General features: G+C 61.8%; 1 protein-coding gene across 1 annotated transcript in view; it reads right to left on the minus strand.

The window, feature by feature from the left end:
* Window positions 1-763: 763 nt before the first annotated feature.
* PFDN1 (prefoldin subunit 1) overlaps window positions 764-17,600 on the minus strand; it is a 28,349-nt gene continuing 11,512 nt past the window's right edge. The window contains exons 3-4 of the mRNA XM_068168057.1: window positions 14,179-14,263; window positions 764-981 (exon numbers count right to left, since the gene is read on the minus strand). Of these exons, the coding sequence (XP_068024158.1) occupies window positions 898-981; window positions 14,179-14,263 (169 nt within the window). The 3' untranslated portion in view covers window positions 764-897. The remainder of the gene's footprint in view (window positions 982-14,178; window positions 14,264-17,600) is intronic.

Raw genomic sequence — 17,600 nt, forward strand, 5'->3', positions numbered from 1 at the left:
ATCCCCCTCCCTGCACAGCCCCCACCCTGCACATCCCCCTCCCTGCACAGCCCCACCCTGCTCAGCCCCATCCCTGCACAGCCCCTCCCTGCACAGCTCCACCCTGCACAGCCCCCACCCTGCACAGCCCCCACGCTGCACAGCCCCACCCTGCACAGCCCCTCCCTGCTCAGATCCCACCCTGCACAGCCCCCTCCCTGCACAGCCCCCACCCTGCACAGCCCCTACCCTGCACAGCCCCCACCCTGCTCAGATCCCACCCTGCTCAGCCCCTACCCTGCACAGCCCCTCCCTGCTCAGATCCCACCCTGCTCAGCCCCTACCCTGCACAGCCCCACCCTGCACAGCCCCACCCTGCACAGCCCCTCCCTGCTCAGATCCCACCCTGCTCAGCCCCTACCCTGCACAGCCCCACCCTGCACAGCCCCACCCTGCACAGCCCCACCCTGCACAGCCCCTCCCTGCTCAGATCCCACCCTGCACAGCCCCTCCCTGCTCAGATCCCACCCTGCTCAGCCCCTACCCTGCACAGCCCCACCCTGCACAGCCCCACCCTGCACAGCCCCACCCTGCACAGCCCCTCCCTGCTCAGATCCCACCCTGCACAGCCCCCTCCCTGCACAGCCCCACCCTGCACAGCCCCACCCTGCACAGCCCCCTCCCTGCACAGCCCCCTCCCTGCTCAGCCCCTCCTCCCTCAGACCCCCCCAGGGGAGGGCAGCCACTGGGAGCCACCCAGGAGGCAGAAGAGCTGAGCTGGGGCTGCTGAGGAAGGCTTTATTGCTGCTGCTGCAGAACAGGGCTCGCCCAGCAGTGCCCAGAGGCAAAGCTGCCCCAGGCCAGCCCCAGGCCGGCCCCAGGCCAGCCCCAGGCCGGCGCTGTGGGGCAGCCCCACAGCTACTGCGCCCTGCGGGCCAGCAGCATCTCCCGGATGTTGTCTTCGGCTTCCTTCACGCTGCGCTCCAGGTAGGACTTCTTCTGCTGCAAGGCAGAGAACCCAGAGGAGAGTTAATGTCCCCCCCCAGCACTGCTGGCCTGCTGAGAGCAGAGCTGCAGGCAGCCTGCTGAGGCCACACACAGCTGCAGCTGTGCCCAGATGAGAGCAGAGGCTCGTTCCTGCACCCTGAGCTGCTTGGGTTCTGTTCCCCCTGGAACCTTCTCCTCAGAGCTGCTGGGGCTGCTGCCGAGGTGCAGCAACCACGGGAAGGGAGGGAGGGAAAGGAAATCTGATCCTGCCTGGGGAGGAATGAAAGTGCTGAGGCCTCCAGCAGCCCCAACAGCAAACTCCAGCAGCAGTGGCAGCTCCCCCCCCTCGCTCCTGCAGCCACAGGGGGCTGGGACACACAGCTGAAGGAAGAGTCCTTGCCCCATAGCACAGCCCTGCTGCCATCGCTCTCCATCCCTCCCTCCCCTCACAGGGGAGCTGCAGCCGCCCCTGGGGGTGCTCATCTCAGATGCCCCTGCCAGGAGGACCTCTCTTCCAGCCCTGTGTCTCCAAGCTGGAGGGTTGCAAGGGAGAGCCAGGGCCATGGGCAGGGCAGAGGGCCCCAGGCCCAAGGGCAGCTGGTCAGGAGGGCAGGGGGAGAGGAGGCACCATGTAGGCTCCTGCTGCCAGCCTGCCACACACACAGGGCCCCTGCCCTGCCCTCTGCCCCTACCCAGAGAGACTTCCAGGGGCCTCACAGCTGGGGAACTGAGCCTGAAGGCTGCAGGGGCAGGTAGGTCCCCAAGTCCTGCATGGGACTGAGCTCCATCTCACCCTGCTGCCTGCAGGAGCCTGGCACCAGAGGAGCTGACCTCATTCATTCACCACTCAAACATCTGTTAATGTGGTTAGGTTCATCCACAGCATGGTTCTGGTTCCCTGCCCTCTCCACACCCCCTCAGGAAGCAGCAGGCCACCTTTGCAGGGAGCAGCTCTCCACAGACAGGGTGGCCTGGCAGTGACCTGGGGAGAGCCACACAGGGAAGCCTCCCCAGCAGCCTGGCAGGCTGCACCAGCAGCTCTGCTCTCACAGGTCAGTGGCATTTCAAGCCTGCCCTGGTAGGAAGCAGTGCTGGCAACCACCTGGGGCCAGCTCCCCCCGGGCTAAGGGGCCCTGAGCCCCAGGCTGGCCTGGCACAGAGCAGCAGCACTCGGGGCCCACGCACGTGGGGGCTGCCTGTGCCCACGGCTGTGCTCTGCCCTGCCCCAGGAGCAGGGCTGCTGGAGCCACACAGCTGGCAGCAAGGGCTGGCTCAGTGCTGTGCTTCAGGCCAGGCACTGCCTGCAGGCCCAGGCAGGTCTCATGTCCCTCAGCCCTGAGGAGCTGAGCTGCCCCTGGTGCCTTTGCTCTCAAAAGCAGCCTCCGGGCTGACTCTCCACGGGGGGCTCAAGGAGCATCCCTTGGGCATCCAGTGCAACTCTGCACCTGCAGCTGGGGGGCTGCAGGCTTGCTGAGTCCTGCTGCAGGCTGGCAGCAGGCAGTGCCAGAGCCCTCCCTGCTGTGAGGCAGCCTGGGCCGAGGGGCAGCGAGGAGCAGCCGGAGCAGCAGCCAGGCCTTCCCTCCCCAGCAGCTGGGGCCTGGCTTCTGCTTTGGTCATCAGAGGAGCAGCAGCTTGCAGGCAAACCCCTCCCTCCGGCCCAGGATTACTGGGGTCTAGACAGGAAACTCCATCTCACCCCAGTGTGCTGTCCCAGGGAGCTGTGCCAGCAGCAAGCTGCCCAGTCCAGCCAGCTCCCAGAGCCCAGGGACAAGCTGACAGCACAGCTCTGAAGTCATCCTGGAGGCTGCTCCAGTCCAGCCAGATCTGCCAGGCTGCTGGTGTCTGCTCCCTGGGGGGCAAAGACTTCACAGCCTCCCAAACCCCATCCCCAAGCCTCCCTGAGCCCATGCCTTCCTCAGCCCTGCAGCCCTCCTTCACCCCTGCCTGGGCTTTGCCTCCTCTCCCTCCCTGGTTTCCTCTCAAGGTCTGCTCCAGCTCCTAACTCCCTGCTGTACAGATGGCAGCAGACTTCCAGAGGCAGCCAAGGTGCACTGCTGGGTCTGGTGCCTCATGACACCACAGGCTGCTGCTCTCTGCAGCCCCAGCACCCCCAGTGCTCACCAGTCAGGATTCCAGCAGCCCACAGCAGCCCTGGGGACTTCAGAGGCTGCACATCCAGAGCTCCTACCCACTTCCCACACCAGCAGGGCCATGGAGCAGTGCCAGCCACCTCCTCACCAGCTCCTGCAGGCCTCTGGCCAGCCAAGGCAGGTACCCAAACCAGCAGGAGATGCCAGTGCTGAGCCACAGAGCCTAAAGGCAGCACCAGGAAGGGGGACTGGCAGTGGGTGGGTGAAGGGGGCACTCTGCTCCCAGGGGGGCCCAAGCTGCTGGCTCACAAAGGGCCCTGCTCTGCAGTGAGCCTGGGCACTGCCAGGAGCTGCTGCTGTCTCCCCAGCGTGGCAGAGCCATGGAGGAAGCTGTTTGCCAGCCCAGGGCTCCAGCTGTGGCCAGGGGCAGGGCAGCTGGCATGCCCCTGCCAGCCTGCAGCTGCCTGAGGAACACCTCCCATGCACCATGCAGGGAGGAAGGACCTGGGGCTGCAGGCCCTGCCCCTCCATCACAGAGGGGAGAAGGGCAGCAGCAGGTGGCTGAGGGCACTGGGAGAGGGAGCAGGGGCTGCAGTTGCAGCTTTCCAGGGGGGCAGCACGCCTGGCATGCACCCTGCAAGCAAGCCACTTGCCCTGCCCCTCTTGCACCTCACCTGTTGCCACCACAGACCACCCTCCAGTTCTCACCCAACTCCTCACTTGCAGTGTCAGCCCCCCACCCCCCTGCTGCCCCACACTGCCCCTGCCCTGGGACATGAAGCCAGCACTCCTGCTGCAAGCTCCAGGCCGGGGGCAGAACAGGTGGCAGGGGCAAGACTGCAGGAGATGCCCCCAGAAGGCAGTGCAGGCCCTGCCTCCCCACCCCTAGCTTTGGGAGGCCTTGGGGCCAGTGCCCCTGCCAGCAAGTCTCCTTCCCCAGCCAGGAGGGGCTGCAGTGCCTGCAGCAAGATGCAGGCCAGCTGTGCTGGGGTGTCTGAACACCAACCCTGAAGAAGATGCTGCCACCCAAACCAAACCAGGGCAGCTGCTGGGGCTAGGACACACTCCCTGTTCAGGAGGCTTCATCTGGGCTCCATACATGAGGAGGGAGGGGACCTGCCAAGCAGCACCCAGCTGTCTGTGCTCTGGGTGGAGCTGGAGCAGTGGGCACCAGCAGGGGGGTGGGGTGGGGGTCTGCAGGCAGCCCTACGCCCTGCTGGGTCCTCACCCCGCCCTGCTCCTCTCCCTCTCCCAGCCCTGCTCCTCTCCCAGCCCTGCTGGGTCCTCACCCAGCCCTGCTCCTCTCCCTCTCCCAGCCCTGCTCCTCTCCCAGCCCTGCTGGGTCCTCTCCCAGCCCTGCTCCTCTCCCAGCCCAGCACTGGGGCAAGTGCACACCCTGGGAATTGCCAGGCCACAGCAACCACCAAATATTTAGAGCCACTCCAAGGCCTCCCAGGCAGCTCTGCTGCTCTCAGGAAGCTGCCCAGGCTTTGCTCAAGAGTGAGTGACCTGCCCTGGGCAGGGAGCCCAGCTGGGTGCTGCTGACTGCACGATGATGCCATGCACCTAGGAGAAGTGGTGACTCAGCTGGGTTTCCCCCTGGCCACTCTTTCCCCAGAGCAATGGGGACCCTCAGTTGCTTCAAACCCCTCTGGAGCAGAGCAGAGCAGAGCAGACATCGAGCACCCAAGAGCACTGATGTGCTGGGGAGGGGGGGGGGGCTGGGGCTCATCTGCCCCCCAGCAGCTGGTGTGGGGCTGTGGTTTGGAGGCAGTGCTGGCAGCTCAGGGATGCTCTGGCTCCAGCTGAGCAGAGCTCACCCAGCAGCAGGGACTCCTCTGCTCCCCCCCCAGCAGCAGGCAGGCTGGGGGGGCACCCAGCTGACCCCAGCTGGCCAGAGGGACACTCCAGGCCCCAGGACATGGTGCTCAGCAGGTGAAGCTGAGGACAGAAGAGGAAAGGGGGGGAGTGGGACACACTTGGGGTGCTGGTGCTTGTCTTGTGAAGCCCCTGGGAGAGGTGGTGGAGCCTTGCTCCCCAGGGGATGGCTGCCAGGGGCCAGTGCTGAACGAACTCCTTGCTTGGCTGTGCTTCTCCATGCAGCTCTTGCTGCACCATCCAGCTCCTGGCCTCATCTCAGGAGCTCTCTGTCACCCTTCCAGCTCTCTCCCAGCCCAGCAGGGAAGGGTGAGTGGCTCAGCTGGCAGCTGGGGGCAGATCATCACAGCTTGCCAGCTCAGGAGGAGCTCCACAAGCACCTGCCTAAGGAGCAGAGGGTGCAAACCCACCCTCACTGTACCAACCCCTCCCTCCCTGTGCACCAACCCCACCACAGCTCCACCAGGAGGGCTTCCCACCCTTGCCAGGGCCCTGGGAAGCTCATGTGGAGAAGCAGCTGCCATGCTTGTCACCAAGGCAGGCCAGCTTCCAGAGGAGAAGGGGCAGGGCAAGATGCTTGCAGAGCAGGCCTCCTGTCCCCAAGCCCTGCTGAGAACACACTGCAGGGACCTGCAGCCATGGGGCAGCCTGTGCCAGGGGGGAGGACAGCTGCTCCCTGCAGCTGAGGGGCTGTTCCTGTGAGCTCCTGCAGCCCAGCCACCCAAAAGCCTGCCTGGAGCCTTTCAGCAGGTGGCAGCAGCAATGTGTGAGTGACCCAGAGCACAGCGTCAGGCACAGCACAGCTTCAGGTCAGACCCTGCAGCCCTGCCAGCTCAAAGAGGGGAAGGGGGAGGCTCAGCCTACACTCCCCTGGGCTGGGCTGGGCTGGGCTGGAGGAAGCCTCTCACCAAACTGCCTCTTGCAACATGTGCTGAGTTCCCTGGTGTGGTGCTTGGGTTTCTGTGGCCCTGCTGAACCAGCAGGGTTCCTCAGAGCACCTCCCAGCAACCTGCCCTCTGCAGAGTCACCTCACACCTTTCACCCCATGAGGTCCTGCCCAGGCGAGGCCATTGCAAAGGGCAAACTACAACAGGGCCTCAGCCCCTGGAACTCAACCCCAGCTAACCACACTGCCCCCACTCCAGACACCCCTGGAGTGGCTGCCTGGCAGGCAGGAGGTTTGCAGAGGGAGGAGGGCAGCTGGCAGGCAGCTGAGGGCCTCCCCAGCTCCCTGCAAGGTGTGGCTTTGCCAGGCTGACTCAGGGCTGGGGCTGGGCTCCTGCAGGCAGGGGCAGGCTTCCCAAAGAATCATTTCCTGTTCTCCCCAGGCCAGATGGAGGAGATGGGGGCAGGAGGGAGGTTTATCAGGCAGAGATAATCCCCCTCCCCAGAGCTGCTGGCAGGCAGGGCAGCCAGGGAGGACTGCAGGGCCTGGTGACTAAGGCAAGGGCAGCAGCACTGGGCTGTGACTGGGCTGTGACTCAGGGCAGCAGGAATGTGCAGAGGGACCCACACTCAGCCTGCTGCTTGCTCTGGATACTTCTGCAGCCAGGCACAAAGGAGAGCTTTGACAATGAATCAGACCCTGGCTTAGGATTACAAAGACAGGCTTATCTCCCAGCTCTGTGCCCAAGTGACTCCAGGGCCCTCACAGCAGCAGCCCAACGCTCACCACCGAACACAGGCGGTGGGGCCAGCCCCAGATGACGAAATGCAGGCCCTGGGCAGGCACAAAATCGCTGAGAGAGGGCAGCAGCAGTGCTTGGTTCATGCATAATGGGGGTTGCACTTACCTCTGATCACAGGGGAGGGCAAGCACGCTGCCACAGTTTGCTGGGAAGGCTTTTCCCATGAGGTGGAAATGAGTGAGCACAGAACAGAGGTAACCAGGTTGGAAAAGACCTTCGAGGTCATCAGGTCCGACCCAGCACCAGCTGCTCCACTAAACCCTGGCAAGATCAGCACAGACCTCCCTCCACCTCCTAAAAGGAGCTCTGGGGTACAAGCACCTAGCTCCTGAAGGGTTGGAAAGGAAGCAATCAACACCCAGGGCAAACATTCTCCTGCTGCTGAAATCCACAACGATCCACCCCAAGAGCAGTGAGAAGAGAGTCATCGACTCCCAGCCCTCCCCTCCTCAAGTCTCTGCCCTCCCAGCTCCTCTGGAGGCTCACTCTGCAGCCCTCCCTCCTCTGGGGGCTTACCCTGCAGCCCTCCCTCCCCTGGGGGCTCACTCTGCAGCCCTCCCTCCTCTGGGGGCTAACAAAGAAGGACTTAATTAAGCTGTTCAAACAGAGCCTGGAGACTTGTGGCAGTGAATGCTGAGCCCCCAGGGCAGCCCCGGGCTGGCAAAGGCAGCCCCCTGCCCCCTGCTGCTCTAAAGGGGAGGTTTAGGCTGGAGGTGAGAGAGTGATTGCCCATGGGAATGGGCTGCCTGGGGAGGTGGTGGAGTCCCCATCCCTGGAGGTGTCCAGGAGGAGACCTGAAGGGGTGCTGGGTGCCATGGGTTAGTTGGTTGGGTGGTGTTGGGTTGGATGTGATGAGCTTGAAGGTCTCTTCCAACCTGCTCTATTCCATCCTAAAGCCACCTCCTGCCCCCCAGAGCAGCAGCAGCCATGACCACCCTCCACAACCCCACGAGGTGTGGAAGTGTTCAGCAGCCATCCCAGCAGGGGAAGCCTTCCAGAGGGGTGGGAATCCCCCCCCCAGGATGTGATTCCTCCTTTCTGTGCCTGGAGGATCAGCAGATGATGTTTTGCAACCAGTGACTTGTGCTCCACTGAAGCCAGGGCAGGCTGCTTGTGCAATCTGCCAGGCAGAGCACACTTGTGTTTGATCTTTAGCTAAGACACCAGAAGCAGTGCTCCAAGAGGATGCTCCTCCTTTTCCTGTGCTTGCTGAGGAGCATTTGCTCCCTTTCCAGGTGCCTCACACAGCCACCCTCCCTCCCTCTGGGAGCAGAGGTGATGCCATGTGCAGGAGAGAAGCAGCACCCAGCACAGGTCAGGCTGGGCTGCCAGAATGCAGCTCTCCTGCTGTGGCAGATGCCACTGGGGCAGGCTGGAAGGCTTTAGACAGCAAGAAGAGAGTGAAGTCATTCCTTCCTCCCAGCCCTGGGAGCAAGCAGCCAGGCCTGTTGTTCATGTTGCCAACCAGAGAGCTGGGTCAGGGGACAGAAGGAACCAGAGCAGCATTAGCTGTGTCCCAGCTCCCCCTGGGTGTGTGGCCCCAGGCCAGTCAGAGGCTTGGAAGGGACCTCAAGGATCCTCCAGCTCCAACCCCCTTGCCATGGGCACTTGCAACTAGAGGATCCTTGAGATCCCCTCTAAGCTCAGAGGGCTGCCCCACAAAGAATTGGTTTGGACACCCTCAGCCTGCCCAGCACTTTCAAGCTGCTGCTGCTTCTCCCTCTGAGTGTTTCTCAGGTCAAAGCTGAGGAATGAGAATGCAGACTCTCCTCCCTGCCAGCCAGCCGTGCCTCCAAGCAGAAGAGAGGAAGGAATGAGCCTCAGATGCTCCCTCCTCCAAAGCAGGCTCTCTGGGGAGGGTGAGGCAGGGCTGACAGCTCTGCCCGTGCAGGCTGTGCCTGGGGATGCTCCCCAGCTGACAGCAGGCTTAGGCAGGCAGCTGGACCACCCAGGCCCTCCAGAAGCAAGCTGAGCCTCCAGCTCTGCAGCCTGAAGAGCAGGAGCAAGGCCTCAGGGACAGCACAGACTCAGGGCTGGAGGACAGAAGCCAACAGAAGAAGATGAAAAGGACTTCCCAGGAACTGACATCACCCAGCCCAAAGGGCTGTGCCCAGGCACATGCCGCTGCCTCAGACACCCAAGATCACAGCAGGTGAAGGCTACTGCTTGAGCTGGTCCTCAGAAGGATGCAGTGGGGCTCTGCAGCTCACCTCCACACCCCCTGGAGTCTCCAGAGTCTCCTCCTTGCATGGATTCACGCTAGGCCAAACGTTAGTCCTACATGATAGCTGCACTCCCCTGTTCCACCTGGCCCCACACCAGCTGTCAGCCTCCCCCCACAGCAAACAGAGGCAGACCCCAGCTCCAAGGAGGAATTGCCCTCCAGAAGCATCCCTTGTGAGGGCAGACAACATCTGGAGGTGGCCAGAGCGTCAATGAAAGTGCAGTGTGGGCAAGAGGAGGAGACAGCAGCCCTCTGAATGCCCAGACATCAGATATGGTAAGGCCAGAGGGGAAGAAGGGGGAAAGCAATCCCCAAGCAACATTCAAAGAGAGAACCCAAACAAAAGCCCCACAGCAAGGCACCCTGCAACACCCCACCTCTCAGAGCAGCCCCCCAGCAGTGCCCCAAACCTGCACACCCCCTGCCAGAGCAGCTCTGTGCCTCTGCAGAGGGCAAGGGCAGACAGAGCCCCAGGCTTGGCTCTGCAGGAAGAACAGCCACAGGGGCACGCTGGCCTGCCTCAGGGCAGACCAAGCAGGCCAGAAAGCCAACAGGGCTGAAGGCAGGCCAGGGCCTGGCCTTGTCTGTGCACACACTTGCCAAGGAGGGGAAGCCTCTGTGCCAGCATCTGCTTCCCACAGCGCCCTGGGGACGTGCCTGCCTGCCAGCCCCGCAGCAGGGGAACAGCACACCCAGCCAGAGCCAGGCCTGCTGCAGGCTACAGCACACAGGGCTGCTCTTCAGGCTGCCCCCCTCCAAAGCCAGCAGCAGCATTCCTCCTTGCCCCCTCTTTACTTAGAGAGCCCCTCACACCTTCCTGGAGCTAACCAGGGGATGAGCTCCTGCATTGTCCACTCCAGGAAGGAATTGGTCTCCTGGGAGCAGCTTCACAGTTGCTACCTCCTGCCAGCCGCTCAGTGGCCTGCAGGTTCCACCACAAAACTCAAGAGAGGTTTGTTTTCACATCTTTGAAGCCACCCTCAGGCTTGGCCTCAGGTTTGTTTTCACATCATTAAAGTCACCCTCAGCCTGGCCTCCAGGCTGCTGTTGTGGGCTGCCCCGGGCTGCGGCACAGCACGCCAGGGCCACACCGAGCAGGTCCACCCCAGCCACAGCTGCCCAGAGGGCACCACCAGCTCCCAGCCTCAGGCACTTCTCCCCAGCCACACCTGGCCTGCTTAAACCTCTGCTCCCACAGGGTACAAAGGTGGCTGTGGCAGCCACCAGAGATGCCCTGGTGGGCGGCTGGAGGAGGGCTGCAGCGTCTCAGGGCTGCAGCAAAGCCACTTTAAAGCTCCTAGAGAAAGAAGATTAGAATGGAAGCTGCAGCCCCAGCCAGCTTGTGCCCAGGCAGCACCAGGGAAGAAGTCTGTTGCTACCCCTGGTGTCTGCTCCCCATGAGGCATGGCAGTACAGACACTGCTTGGCTTGGCCAGGAGGGAGCCCTGCAGCACCAGCCAAGCCGCAGGAGTCCACCACCACCGAGAGCAAAGAAATCCTCTGTGCTGGACAGGGCAAATGAGCACAGAATTGTAGGGCTCAGGGGAGGGATTCCTCAGCTAGAAATCAAGCACTGTGGTGCAGCTCTCCTGGCTCAGCTCTCCTGCTCCAGGCAGAAAGAGAAGCAAGCAATCAGCAGCCCACCTTCAGCCTCCCGTGCGCAGTGCCGGGGAGGCAAACCCGCGGCGACCCTGTGCTCAGGGGTTACAACCCAGACCCCAGTCCAGCCAGAGGCTGCAGGCTGCTTTTTCCCCTTCCCCAGTGCAGCTAAGCTGAGGGGCACAGGGTGGACAGAGCTGCCCAGCAGAGCCTCCTCCTTGTTTGTTATTTTTAGCCGCTCGGGCTGCCACCGCCTGCCAGCCAAAGGTGCTGAATATAGCAGGGCAGAGCCAGGCTGCCCGAGGGGAGCAGGGAGCACCCCATGGCAATCACCTTCCCCACCCCTCACCAAGAATCAGTTTTCCATGCCTCTGTCACATCACAGGGCTGGCTCTTTGGAAAATGCCCCACTGGAAGGCAGGGTCCCTCCAGCCCCCACAGTGGAGGTGGAGAACACTTCCTGCCACACAGCCCTGCTCCCAGGTCAGGTTTCCTCCAAAACAAGGCAAGGAAAACATTACTTGCTTTTTCTCCTCGTGCTGCACAAACAGTGCTGAGCTAAAAAGAGCCTGTGCTCATCCCTTTAGAATGCTTTCAAAATAGATTGGACACATCCCCCCCTGGCTGTGAGGCACAACAAGAGGCTGATAGCATCAGGGCTGGAAAAACCCAATGGCTGCAGCCCAGCAGGCAGCTCCCCTGGGGCTGCAGGAGCAGCCTCTGCCAGCCCCTCACCTCAGCCAGGCTGGTGCTGAAACACAGCCCTCTGCCTCTTGGAACCCCTCCAGGGATGGAGGTTCAACCTGTGCCACTGTCCAAGAACCCTTGCAGTCAAGAAGTGCCTTCAAATGTCCAACCTAAGCCTCCTGGTGCAGCCTGAGGCCATCCCCCACAGCAAACCCCTGGCCAAGCTGCCAGCCCCTGGCTTGGGCAGCAGCACTCTGAGCTGGGTGAGGAACTGGCTGGAGGCTGAGCCCAGAGAGTGGTGCTGAATGGTGCCACAGCCAGCTGGCAGCCAGGCACCAGTGGTGTGCCCCAGGGAGCAGTGCTGGGCCCTGTGCTCTTTAACATCTTCATTGCTGATCTGGATGAGAGCATTGAGTCCATCAGCAGGAAATCTGACACCCAGCTGGGGCAGGAGTTGAGCTGCTGAAGGGCAGAGAGGCTCTGCAGAGGGACCTGGACAGGCTGGGCAGATGGGCAGAGGCCAAGGGCAGGAGACTGAACACATCCCAGTGCCAGGTGCTGCACATTGGCCACAGCAACCCCAGGCAGTGCTGCAGGCTGGGGGCAGAGTGGCTGAGAGCAGCCAGGCAGAGAGGGACCTGGGAGTGCTGGTGGATGGTAGGCTGAACATGAGCCTGCAGTGTGCCCAGGCAGCCAGGAGGGCCAAGGGCATCCTGGCCTGCAGCAGGAACAGTGTGGCCAGCAGGAGCAGGGAGCTCATTCTGCCCCTGTACACTGCACTGCTTAGGCCACACCTGGAGTCCTGTGTCCAGTGCTGGGCCCCTCAGGTTAGGAAGGAGGTTGAGCTGCTGGAAGGAGTCCAGAGAAGGGCAACAAAGCTGGGGAGGGGTCTGGAGCACAGCCCTGTGAGAGCATTCCTCAGCTTCAGGCTGGTATCAAATCCACACATTCCACACTGCCTTGGCAAGAGCATCCTGACAGCAAGGCTGAAGCTCAGCCTCCAGGGGCAGCCAGAGGGCTGGATGGAGGTGCCCCTGCTCAGCTCAGGGAGAAAGCCAAGCAGGCACCGTGGGGGTGAGCAGTGCCAAACACAAACCCAGGCACTGAAGCCCTCCAGGTTCCCATGGCAGGTGGAGGGAGGTTTCAGCCTCTCTTGCTTTGGTATTCATTAAGCATGCAGTGGAAGCACAAGGTCAAAGGTTCACATTCTTGCCTGCTTCCCTCACAACGTGCTTTCAGGACAGCAAAATCCCCTGCTCTGACTTGGACTCAGGTACTTCCCCTGAGAGAGTTTCCAGCAGCTGCCAGTCTCAAGCTTGTCCTCCTCCCTGGGGATCCTGAGCTTAAGGAGAACCCTCTTCCACAGAGCTGCCAGGCAGTCAGAAGCTGGCCCTGAGTGCTCCCTTGACCTGCTGGCAGTTTGGGCAACCTGAGCCTTGCCTGTGCTGCTCAGGAAGGAAAGCCAACCCCTCTGGCAGCCACCTTCCCACTCCTACCACCTCTGCGGGCACCCCCAGCTCAGGGGCACTGACCAGAGGCTCACACAGCTGGGAGCTAGGGAGCAGACAAACATCTGCAAGGCAGCCAGCTTTGGGCTTTGGACAGGAAGAGCAAGGGCCAGAATTTGGGGGGAATTCCATTCACTCTGCCCAACTCAGCAACCAGAGGTTCAGGTCACCAGAATCAGATCATTCCCCCACCAGGAACAGGAAGAAACTGAGCTGCACAGCTGCAGGGCACAGCAGCCACAAAGCTGACCACAGCCCAAGGGAGGCAGCAGGGGTGGACCCAGCAAGCAGGCTGCAACCAAGGCTGCCAAACATGCTCCAGCTGCCTCCAAACCCAGACACTCTCCTGGGGTGCTCCCCAAGGCCAGCTGCAGGGCTGCCTTTGCACAGAGCCCCTGGCAGCTGGGATGGCTCCAGAGCAGCTGGGATGCAATCACTTCATCACATGGCCACACAAAATCCTGTACCTGCTCTGCATTAACAGTACCCTCCAAATGCAGCCTGTCCATGGAGGGTGCTGGCCAGAAGCCCCCCAGTGCCTGGCCCAGAGAGCACTGCAGGCACCACAGCCCATGGAGGTCACTTTCCCCAGGCAAGCTGAGTTTTAAGAGGGAATTACAACCCCCCCCCAGACTCCTCTTCTGCTCTGCCACAGGCAGGAGACAACAGAGGCAGAACTGCACAGGCCCAAGAGGGTCTGAGCACTGACCTCCCATTCCTGCCTGTCTCAAACACTCACCTTCCCCAGGGCTGAGCTGTGCCAAGCTGGTTCAGGAATGGGGCTTCCTAGCAGCTGTATTTTAGGGTCACTAAATGCACTGCTGGCCTTGGGGAAGAACATTCTGAGCATCTCCTCCAGAGCTGTGCCCTGTACCTGCCGGCACTGAGAGCTGGGCAGGCCCCAGCAGCAGGTGTGCTGGAGCACTGGGGCCTGCACACACACCCCTGCCACACAATCCTCTCTGCCCTGACAAACCCAGCACAGGACTGCCCTGACCACACCTCCCCACCTCCCCCTAGCTCAGGTCTTCAACAGCAGCCACAGATGCATGCCCAGGGCAGGGTCTAAGGACAGGGAGGGCAGTGCTCTGCTCCCCTCTCATGCTTGCCCAGCCTCCAGGGGCTCCCTGAGCAGGATGCCATTCCCCCAGGCTGGGCAGTCCTCAGTGGGTTTCTCTTCCATCAATTTGTGCCATTGTCCTGAGCCAGACTGAACCTGCAACAGCCACAGCACTGGCAGAGCTTCACACCATCTGCCTGCACCACACACACACTCCCATGGCCCTGCTGATCTCACTGGGATCCCTCACCCCTGCTGCTCACACAAAGTGACCAGCCAGCCCCTGCTGGGGGTGCAGAGCTAGCAGAGAAACCAAGTGACATGAGCCACCTGGGGCTCACTTGTGAAGAGGTTCTACACTTCACCCTGCAGTCCCCCAGGGTGCAAAGTACCAACTGAAAAGGAGGGATGCAGCAAGGAGCATCCTGGTGACCTCCCACCCCCTGCCTCTGCCACCCCCTGCCTGCCACAAACTTACCTCCAGTTCCTTAATCTTCTCTTCAGCTATCCTCTGTTTCTCCAAGAGCTGGTTGTGAATCACTCCCTTGGGCTGAAGGATAAACCTGCCAGCAAGAAAAGAGAGGCAGACAGCTGTAGAGCAGAGTAGAGCAGAGCAGAGCAGAGCAGAGCAGAGCAGAGCAGGTTGGAAGAGACCTCCAAGCTCATCACATCCAACCCAGCAACCAATCCAACACCACCCAAACAACTAACCCATGGCACCCAGCACCCCAGCAAGTCTCCTCCTGAACACCTCCAGGGATGGGGACTCCACCACCTCCCCAGGCAGCACATTCCCATGGCCAATCTCTCTCTCTGTGGAGAACTTCCTCCTCACCTCCAGCCTAAACCTCCCCTGGCACAGCCTGAGACTGTGTCCCCTTGTTCTGGTGCTGGCTGCCTGGGAGAAGAGACCAACCTCTGCCTGGCTACAACCTCCCTTCAGGGAGTTGCAGAGAGCAAGAAGGTCTCCCCTGAGCCTCCTCCTCTCCAGGCTAAGCAACCCCAGCTCCCTCAGCCTCTCCTCACAGGGCTGTGCTCCAAGCCCCTCACCAACTTTGTTGCCCTTCTCTGGACTCCTTCCAGCAGCTCAACCTCCTTCCTAGCCTGAGGGGCCCAGAGGGCAGGGCTGGGCACAAGGAACAGATGTTGTCCAGTGGCAGTGGTGAGACACTGGGACAGGCTGCCCAGGATAGCTGTGGATGCTCCACCTCTGCCCCACGTCAGGCTGGAGAGGGCTTTGAGCAGCCTGAGCTGGTGGAAGATGTCCCAGGGCAGGGCAGGGCAGGGGGGAGGGGGTTGGACTGGAGGGTCTGTGAAGGTCCCTTCCAAGCCAAACCATTCTGTGGCTCAGTGACAGAGAGCTTGCAGCAGACTGAGAGCCATGGCACACCTGCCTTGAGCTGAGCTCCCACCCCTCCCCCTGCTCAGGGCTCGACTCCAGCTCATGCTGACCTCCAAGGCTCCTCTGCTTTCCCCTTTCAGAAGGCCTTGCTGTGGGGGTGGGGTGGTTGTTTCTCCCTGAAACTGCAGCCACTGTTTGCCATCTGCCCTGCATCCACAACACCTTAGCTGTGCAGCCATGGCTTGGGCTGCCCAGAAGAGCCTCTGAGGGAGCAGGAGCATCCAAAGCAGCTCTCCAGCACGTGGCCCTGGCATCCCACACAGAGGTGAAGCACAACTGAGTCCAGATGAATTTTGGGAACCCTCCATGATTGTTTTTCATCCCTCCAGACATAAAGAATGCACAAGCCACAGATTCATCCCTTCCCTACTTAGAAAGGCCCCCAGGGGATTTAGAAGGAGCCTGCCTGGGTCATACCAACGAGGGCAAGGTCTCCCTCCAGCCCCAGGGAGGGGCAGTGCCTTCCTGCCAGGTGACAGGAGCCCAGGCTTGCACAGTTCAAAGGAGCAGCTTCAGACAGGGCAGAAGCAGAGAGCATTCCCTGTCTGCTCCAGAAGCATCTGCAGCCAGCCTGCAGCACCACCTCCCACCACAAGTGACATTACTGACGTGCCTGCCCCGGGCCTGGGAACAGGAGAGGGATCTGCCTGGGCTGCAGAGCCAGCAGGACAGCAGCACAGCAGGACACCACCTGCCCCCTGCACTGCTGCACACCCCCTGCCCCCTGCCCCCCCCTGCCCCCTGCACACCCCCTGCCCCCTGCACTGCTGCACACCCCCTGCCCCCTGCACACCACCTGCCCCCTGCACTGCTGCACACCCCCTGCCCCCTGCCCCCCCCCTGCCCCCTGCACCCCCCCTGCCCCCTGCACTGCTGCACACCCCCTGCCCCCTGCACACCCCCTGCCCCCTGCACACCCCCTGCACCCCTCCTGCCCCCTGCAGCCCAGGGGAGCAGAACCAAGGCTCCCTGGCACAGGGCTGCAATTAAAAGTCTCTTCAGTGCCTCCAGCAGCTGCAGTCCCCAACTGCTTCCTCCTCTTCCTCCCACTCCTCTGCCCTGCTCTGCTTCACCTCCCTCTCTGCAGTAACTTCCACTGCACATTTCACACTGCCACCCTCCCAGCTCTCTCCTCCTTTCTTCCCAGCCTCACCTCCTGTTTCCTGCTGGGGTCATCTTTGTCCTCTACCTGCTCCTGCTGGCACAGCTCCCTCAGACTCTGCCCCCTCAGTCACCCCCTGTCCATGGAGTGCCCCTACACTCCACTTCCACACAGTGCCAACGTCCTCAGCTTCAGCCTGCACCCAACCCCTGACCTCAGAGGTGGGGTCTGCTGCCTTGTGAGACCAAAGCTGCCAGGACACAGCAGCTGTGGACACTGCTGCCAAACACTGAGCCTCTGGGGCCAGCCAGGCAGGAGACACTGCTCAGGGTCAGCAGCAGCCTTGAGCCTGCAGTACCAGCAGGAGCACACAGCAGCCCTCACACACACACACACATCCCCTGGGGATTCTGGGGTGAAGGCTAAACCTCTGCCTTGCTGCTGCCAGCAGTGAAAGCTCAAAGCTGCAAGATGCCCTCAGCAAACAAAAGCCATCAGCCCCCTCCCACCTCACAGCCTTCCTGAGCCTGGGCCTAGAACACTTCCTTCAGGGTTTCCTTTCTCTCTGAGGGCAGCAGAGGAGAATGGAATCCCTTTTGATTTGCCTCCCCCAGACTGTGCAGCCAGATCCATCACTTGGGCCTCATGTCTCAGAAACAAAGTTAACCCCCAGCACAGCTTGATCTGTGCCCCCTCCCCATGCTGCAGCTGGGAGGGACCCTGCTGGGGCAGAGGCACTGAGGGACCTCAGCCAGCTGAGAGCCACCCTGGGCACTGAGGCCTCTGAACAGCTAAGGGGTGGTTAGCTCCACTGCTGTGCCCCAGGGAGCAGTGCTGGGCCCTCTGCTCTTTAACATCTTCACTGCTGATCTGGATGAGAGCATTGAGTCCATCAGCAGTGAATCTGACACCCAGCTGGGGGCAGGAGTTGAGCTGCTGGAGGGCAGAGAGGCTCTGCAGAGGGACCTGGCCAGGCTGGACAGAGGCCAAGGGCAGGAGATTGAACACATCCCAGTGCCAGGGGCTGCACATTGGCCACAGCAACCCCAGGCAGTGCTGCAGGCTGGGGGCAGAGTGGCTGAGTGTCCTTCCTAACCTGAGGGGCCCAGAACTGGACACAGGACTCAAGGTGTGGCCTGAGCAGTGCTGAGCACAGGGGCAGGATGAGCTCCCTGCTCCTGCTGGCCACACTGTTCCTGATGTAGGCCAGGATGCCACTGGCCCTCTTGGCCACCTGGGCACACTGCTGGCTCCTGCTCAGGCAGCTGTCAATCAGCACCCCCAGGTCCCTCTCTGCTTGGCAGCCCTCAGCCACTCTGCCCCCAGCCTGCAGCTCTGCCTGGGGCTGCTGTGGGTCCTCTCCCCCATGCCAGATTTCTACCCCTGGTGCCCCTTT

The sequence above is a fragment of the Melanerpes formicivorus genome, unplaced genomic scaffold (genome assembly GCF_026170545.1).
Source record: "Melanerpes formicivorus ecotype bairdi unplaced genomic scaffold, bMelFor1.0.p_v2 SCAF_130, whole genome shotgun sequence".
Taxonomy (NCBI): domain Eukaryota; kingdom Metazoa; phylum Chordata; class Aves; order Piciformes; family Picidae; genus Melanerpes; species Melanerpes formicivorus.